This window comes from Miniopterus natalensis, chromosome 1, assembly GCF_054644295.1.
Source record: "Miniopterus natalensis isolate mMinNat1 chromosome 1, mMinNat1.hap1, whole genome shotgun sequence".
Taxonomy (NCBI): Eukaryota; Metazoa; Chordata; class Mammalia; order Chiroptera; family Miniopteridae; genus Miniopterus; species Miniopterus natalensis.
In genome coordinates, this window is record NC_142081.1 from 102,533,629 (window position 1) to 102,541,308 (window position 7,680).

The 7,680-nt window shown below is 35.5% G+C and overlaps 1 protein-coding gene across 1 annotated transcript in view; it reads left to right on the forward strand.

Moving 5' to 3' along the window:
• Positions 1-6,978, forward strand: part of NEMF (nuclear export mediator factor) — a 58,232-nt gene extending 51,254 nt beyond the window's left edge. The window contains exons 27-33 of the mRNA XM_016201066.2: positions 2,147-2,224; positions 2,383-2,577; positions 4,752-4,784; positions 5,830-5,930; positions 6,029-6,072; positions 6,156-6,235; positions 6,506-6,978. Of these exons, the coding sequence (XP_016056552.2) occupies positions 2,147-2,224; positions 2,383-2,577; positions 4,752-4,784; positions 5,830-5,930; positions 6,029-6,072; positions 6,156-6,235; positions 6,506-6,583 (609 nt within the window). The 3' untranslated portion in view covers positions 6,584-6,978. The remainder of the gene's footprint in view (positions 1-2,146; positions 2,225-2,382; positions 2,578-4,751; positions 4,785-5,829; positions 5,931-6,028; positions 6,073-6,155; positions 6,236-6,505) is intronic.
• Positions 6,979-7,680: the final 702 nt, after the last annotated feature.

Below are 7,680 nucleotides of genomic sequence, written 5' to 3' on the forward strand. Positions count from 1 at the left end.
CATGTATTATTTTTATTGCCTTAATCAGTTAATGTAAATTACTTGAGAAAATCTATTAAATTGTCCTCTGATTTCTCATACTGTCTTTGCCTGGTTTTGGTGTGGTTATTCCAGCTTCATAAAATAAATTTGGGACTTTTCCCTCTTCTGCTCTCTAGAACTTTGTATAAAATAGAGGTTGTTTGTTCCTTGAAATTTAATAATATTTGCTTATAAAACTGCCTGATATTTAGGGCTTTGCAGTTAGGTTTTTAAGTACTAATTAAATTTCTTTAGTGATTATAGGTCCATGCAGGTTTCCTGTTTTTTCAGTTGGTTGTCCTAAGTTATATTTTCCAAGAAACTGTTCTTTTCATTGGGTTTTCCATTTCTTGGTTCAGTTTATTGGTAATATTATTCACTTTATTCTCAAGATTTTTTAAAGATATACTACACATACAGCAAAATGCACAAATCTTAAGTTTAGCTCAGTGAGCTCACTCTTGTCCCTTTCTAAATAGTGTCCCACCCAAAAACATTATTCTTAATCACTATAGATTATTTTGCCTGTTTTTAAACTTTGTAAAAAAGCAATAACATGGTATACTCTTTTGTCTGGTTATGTTTCACTCAGCATTGTGTGTATCATGCATGTTGTATATAAAAGTAGTTCATATGCATTGCTTAGTAGCATTCCATTATATGACTGTCACAATTTATTTATAGTATTGTTAATAGATATTCTTATTTGTCTTTGAGGTCCACAAGTACGCATTTCTGTTGTAGTGAGGAGTCGTATTGCTGGGTTATATTGTACATGTTGTTTGGCATTAGTAGATAATACCAGTTTTCCAGAGTGCATGTACCATTTTCCCAGTAAGCAGTGTATCAGAGTTCCAGTTGCTTTGTATTTGCTTCATACCCTCACTAACATTCGGTATTGTCAGGTTATTTTTTGGTCACTCAAGTGTATATATACTAAAATTGTATTTTGGCTTTAATTTGCATGTCCCTGATGACTAATGATATTGAGCACTTCTTGAATTCTTTGAAATCCTGAATACAAGCCTTTCCTTGATATATGCATTACAAAAACTTTTCACATTTTTAAAATTATTTTTTAATCCTCACCCAGGGACATGCTTTTATTGATTTTAGAGAGAGAGGAAGGGAGATGGGGAGAAAGAAACAACGATGTGAGAAATATCTATTGGTTGCCTCCCGTATATACCCTGGCTGGGGACAGAACCCATAACCTGGGTATGTGCCTTGACCAGGAATCAAACACACAACCCTTCGGTACACAGGACGACGCTCCAACCAACAGAGCCACACCGGCCAGGGCCAAATACTTACCTTATTTTGAGGCTTTATTTTTTTCACTTTTATAATAGTGTTTTTTAGCATTTGTTGATTTTAATGAAGTATGACTTACCAGTCTTTTATAGTTAGTGTTTTGTGTTTGTGTGTCCTGTTTATAGAAATATTTAAAAATTTAGAAATTTGTTATTTGGGCCCCAGTTAAGACTAATCAAGACAAAAATCTTTGGAGGTGAGGCCTAGATAGAAGTCTGTCATTTTAAAAAGCACTAGGGTGATTTGGATGTGTAGCTTAGTAAAAAATTCACTAGTTCCGTTGATAAAATTCAAGTCTTAAGAGCTTCGATAGTAAGTACCCAGCCTAGCTTTGCTGCCTTGTTTCCTGTTCCTCCTCTGTATGTATATCCTGACTCCAACCAAATGCAATGACTTGCTATTATTACTGTCTTATCTTAACCTTATAATCTTGCTTTTCCTATATTCCCAGATACTATAAAATATATTTCCTTTAAGACTTTCAAGTTTTGCTTTATTTCTCCCTCATAGTTCTTGCTCAAGCTCAAAGAAATGTCTTTCTCAAAATTATCTTGGAAATAATTTGTATGTAACTCTCCTGTAGTATTTAGAATATGTTGCATTAATTTATCCGTACTCAAATGCATCTTCTTTTCCCAGCAGATGGTAAATTCCTTGAGGAGTGAGGACTATGATTTGTCTATCTTTAGAATGGCGTTTTGCTCAATAAGCATTTTTGACAGAGAACTAAAGAAGCATCTTTACCTTACAAACATTTTTTCTCATTTTTTTACTGCTGAATTTTTCCAACCAAAGTCTTTTGATTTTGTAGAGTAAAATGAAAAAAATGAAGGAAAAATATAAAGACCAAGATGAAGAAGACCGTGAACTCATTATGAAATTGCTAGGGGTAAGTAATATCTAAAAACATCTTCTGCCTTTGCTTTTGAAGGGGCATCCAGACCCCTCCCTATTATATATGCTAGCTAGGCATTCAGTACATTTTTGTTTAAAATAGTGACAATATTGAAAATACTGATAATAACTTTTTTCCTCTATAAATTAAAGTCTGCAGGTTCAAACAAAGAAGAAAAAGGGAAGAAGGGCAAGAAAGGAAAAATGAAGGATGAACCAGTGAAGAAACAGCCCCAGAAACCTAGAGGTGGACGAGTCTCAGACAGCATAAAGAAAGAAACTCCATCCCTTGAGGTTATAACTCATGAGTTACAAGACTTGGCTGTAGATGATCCACATGATGACAAGGTAAGGCTGCCACACACATGTGGGCTTTTGCTTCTTAGAGGTGACTAATCATCCTAGGGTTCCCAGGCCATGAGACTTAGCAGTGCCAAAAACAGGACAAGTAGTAACCCTATTCTTGATGGAAAATCACCCTACAAATAAACCTGTGAGACTAAAATTCAAGTACATAAACATAAAAATGGTAGTGTTAATAACTGATAAAGTTCATTACACATCTTTAGAAAATAATCATTTTTCCAGACAGGCTTTGATTGCGGTGGGAGTTCAGTTAAAAATAAGACAAATAATTGGGATTGTCTTGAAAATGAGTGGAAAATAAATTTGCACTTCTTGAAGTTTTTATACAGGAATATATGCTATGTTATATTATATAATGCTGAGTGGCTACACAGTTCAAGTGCCCTGGTTGGAAAACCAGTGAGAAGTTAACATTTTTTCCAGTTAAGGTGGTTGCCTGATTGCCCAGCCGGGCGTGGCTCAGCGGTTGAGCGTCGACCTAGGATCCAGACAATCGGGGTTCGATTCCAGGTCAGGGCACATGCCCAGGTTGCAGGCTGCAGCCGATCAATGACTCTCTCATCATTGATGTTTCTCTCTCTCTCCCCGCCTCTCCTTTCCTCTCTCTGAAATCAATAAAGATATATTTTTTTAAAAAAAGATGGTTGCCTGATTGATCTATCAAATGAATACAAGCCCAGCCCTAAGTATATCTTCTTGCATGAATATGTACGTCTTGAAATTCTGAGCAAAGGACTTATTTTAACTTGTAACAATTTTTGATTCAGCCTGTATTTTCATTTATGGCAGTTAAAGCTTTGGTTTTAACTGTGTTCCGTTGAGTGCAGGCAATGGTCATTGGGATTCTAAATGCATTGCTCTTTTCTCTTTCCCTTGCTGAACAGTGTTGTTAATATTAAAACTCATTTCAGTCCTCCTCAAATTTTTACACTGTTCTCATACTCATAATATATTCTGTAAACCCTGGACTTACTGGTATTTGTTAAAAGTGTAACTTTTAAATGTTCTTTCATGACAGGTTATGTCCAGATAGGTTTTTAAATGTAAGCAAACAAAATTAAGCTACCTTACTGTGTGAAAATTTATCGTAAAACTGTTGAACAGAGACTAAAATATAAAAATTCTGTTCACCAAAATTCTCCATTTTCTTTTTCTTCGGCAAGTGCATCAAGCTTAGTTATTTGTCCTTTTATTTTAATTATTTTATTTAAGATTTTTTATTGATTTTTAGAGGGGAAGGAAGACATTGATTGGCTGCCTCCTGCACGCCCCCTACCTGGGATTGAGCCCCGGAGCTGGGTGTGTGCCCTGACCTGAATTGAACCAGCAACCCTTTGGTGCATGGGTTGATGACACCCAATCAACTGAGCCACACAGGCCAGGGCTATTTGCCATTTTAAATTGTCCTTATAACATTCACCCCTTTAGCATTTACTCTATGGCAGCCACTTTCAGCCGGTGTGCTGCAAGAATTTTTAAAACATGCAATACCTTAGTATTTAGTCAGGAGCACTGACCTCTTTTCCCTTAGATTGTCAAATAAAAAAATTAGAACAGCCAACACAACAATAGCCATCCAGTGTGAATGAATCAAAATTATACCTATGTTTTTTATCAGATCAGCAAAATACATATTTTTGGTGGGCTGCAGAATTTTATTTATTTATTTTTAAATATATCTTTATTGGTTTCAGAGAGAGGAAAGGAGAGGGAGAGAGAGAGATAGAAATGTCAATGATGAGAGTCATTGATGGACTGCCTCCTGCACGTCCCTGACTAGGGATCGAGCCAGCAACCTGGGCATGTGCCCTGACTGGGAATCGAGCCCCGATCGCCTGGATCCTAGGTCGACGCTCAACTGCTGAGCCACGCCCAGCCAGGCAGAATTAGTTTGTGTGCCATGAGATGGAAAAGGTTGAAAATTGCTGCTTTATGGGAAAGTTCTTTAAACATCAGAGTACAATCCTTTTTCTTTGAATGGCATTGTTTTCTGAAATAGTAAGACACAAATTAATTCAGAGTCTTGGGGTCCTTATCCTATGGATTGATTAGATATCCAGTCTTGTGAAATCATTATTTTTTTCTCCTCATAGTTTTTAATGGTGTGGAATTTCAATTTAAGTTATAGCTGACTTTTCAAATTTTGTTTGGAACAGGAAGAGCAAGATCTGGATCTACAGGGAAACGAGGTATGATTTTGTGTCTGAGTCCTTACCATAACACTCTTACTGCATTCCAGCTCCCAGAATGTTTGACACAATTCCTAACTACTAATTAAAACAGAAAAGGCTAAGGCAAGGCTCTAGAGTCAAACATTCTGGGTTTGAATCCCGACTTTGCTATATATAATTGCAACCTTGGAAACATTATTCTTTGTTCCTGTTCCCTCATATGAAGAATAGGGATTATAATTGTCCCTACTAGGAGAAAGCTGTTTTGAGAACTAAGGTAATATACGTAAAGCATTTAGAAAAGTTCATGGCATGTAGTAACACTACTTTAGCACCAAGCATTTTGACTCTAAATTGACTCATGTTGTTAAATAAATATGGGCAGTCTTATAGGCAGCCACCAAATGGGAAACTCTAAACCCTAGGAGTTCTCCTTAAGAAAAGGTAAGAGGGAAGGCTATTCTATCCCAAAAGTTCTCAGTTTCAGCACTATGAATATTTGGGGATGGATAATTCTTTGTTCTGAGTAGCTGTCCCATCCTTAGTCTCTACCCACTAGATGCCAGTAGCACTCTATTCCTGCCCCACACCCACTCCTCTCCCCTAGTTGTGACAACCAAAAATGTCTCCAGACATTGCCCAGTATGGTCTGGGGGCAAAACCCATTTGAGAACCATTGGTCCAGCCAAAGTATCAGTGCCATTTCCATGCAATGGATTTAAATCTATTTGTGGTCATTGTTGTGCTTCATTTTAATCCATAGTTTTCTGCAACTCTAGAAATCCGCAAGTTTTTCTCCCTTTCTCTTACTTGGATTACAAGTGCCTTTTTGCAAATCATTGTTCTCATTTCTCATTATTGTTAGGCAAAAATTATAAGTAGTAAAGTATATATATTTAAACACCCTTGGTCTTAAACTCTCCAGAGCTATAAAGCAGAGCTTACGGCAACATCAGTCAGAAAAGGATAAAAATGTTGAGATACTAATTTGACAGGTTTTAGAGGTTTTCTTTTTTAGAGCTGATGTAAATTACTTTAATAATTGTTTGTTTTCCCTTTTTAGGAAAATCTCTTTGACTCTTTAACAGGGCAGCCACATCCTGAAGATCTACTACTGTTTGCTGTTCCAATATGTGCCCCTTACACCACCATGACAAACTATAAGTAAGTCATCACCACTTCACCCAAAACAGCTGGCACAGCAGTGATTTATGAATTGTTTGTAATCTCTGTTTACTAACACATACAATTTCTTTTTAAAGATACAAAGTGAAACTTACTCCTGGAGTTCAGAAAAAGGGAAAAGGTATTTAAAAATTTTTTTTTGAATTATGATTTTAAACACTTCTTGACTGAACAGAAGTAGATTCTTCTAATTTCTATTTACAGCTGCAAAAACAGCCTTGAATAGTTTCATGCATTCCAAAGAAGCGACAGCAAGAGAAAAAGACTTATTCCGCAGCGTAAAGGTAAAGTATTCCTCCTGAACTTTCTGAAGATTGAAGAACATTCTGAAAATGTCAGCAGTTATTTGCTATTTTTTTTGTTCTTTATGTAGTAGATGCAAGCTGTAGCCATTCTTTTGGTAGAAAATGCTTCCTAGAAGCAGTATAAAATAAGTAAAATCATTTCAGGTAAATTTTAGAAATGCCTTTCTTTTGATAGCAGAGGATACATAATTGTCATAAAAAATATGATTATCCATATAGAATGTGAAGATATTCAATTCTCTTTTGTAGGACACAGATTTATCAAGAAACATTCCTGGCAAAGTGAAAGTTTCTGCACCCAATCTTCTGAATGTAAAGAGGAAATAGCTGAAATGAAATCCTAAAATATATGAGAAGAGCCAATTTTATAGCATTTTGGAAATTCAAAGATGAAAACACCATGTAACAAGACTTCTGCTTTTAAAAATGAACTAAACATTGCCTTGCTATATTTGCCAAAAGGAGTTACTCTTGTTTTATTCCAGTTTTACAGAGAGGAGACACTGTCTGTGATAGGATTTCCTAAAATATTTCTGGACAGTTAAATGCTAATTGTGTACATCTGTAGTTATTTTACATTTTCTTGAAATTTGGGAAGTTAATATTAAGTATTTATTTCGTGTTGTAAAGAAATGGAATAGTGAAGTGGCTCAGTTGCTTAGACTATTGACTTGGTAGTCTACTGTATATGATGTCTAATATATCTATTACTCACAGGCCAATCACGTGGTTTTTTTGGTGTGTTTTTTCTGGAGGTGGTGGTGTTTGGGGACAGTTAAACATTTAGGATTAACTCTTGAAAACCCCAAGTATTGAAGGATTAAGTTTCCTTCCACCTTTACTTATAAAGTACATTAGACCAGATTTAATATATAATTCCTGTGACTAAGCTTAAGGAGTAACACCTTGAAGAAACTGGTGTTGATGCATTTATACACCCTCACTTTTCACCCTTCTCTCTTTCTTGTAATCTCATTCAGTTCTGTACCATTTTACTTTCCACCTCTAGTAAGTATCGGTGGCATGTTACTGTACCTTAACCTATAATGTTAGAAATGCACTTTTAAGGTTGCCAGTAAAGACTCCAAACCCAGCTTTCTTCTGTCTCCTAACAGGATGGAGAATAAAGTCATACCTTATTTCCACTTTCATGAGCTATAAAACTGTTATTTTTTAAATGATCAGACAACAGCTGCCTATAGTGAGCATGACCATTTTCTCTAGATCCTATATCAAAGTGTTCAAGGTTAAAGTACTAAACAGCTTTTGGTCCTTCCAAAATTCCTTTTAACAGTTTTATCAGTCCTATTAAGAAAATTTTTCCATTTGAAATTCATGTTTAAAAAAACTTTATAATTAGACTATCTTGCCATTTAAAAAAAAAAATCTAAAATATTAATTAAAAAAAGATAACGTCAATTGGG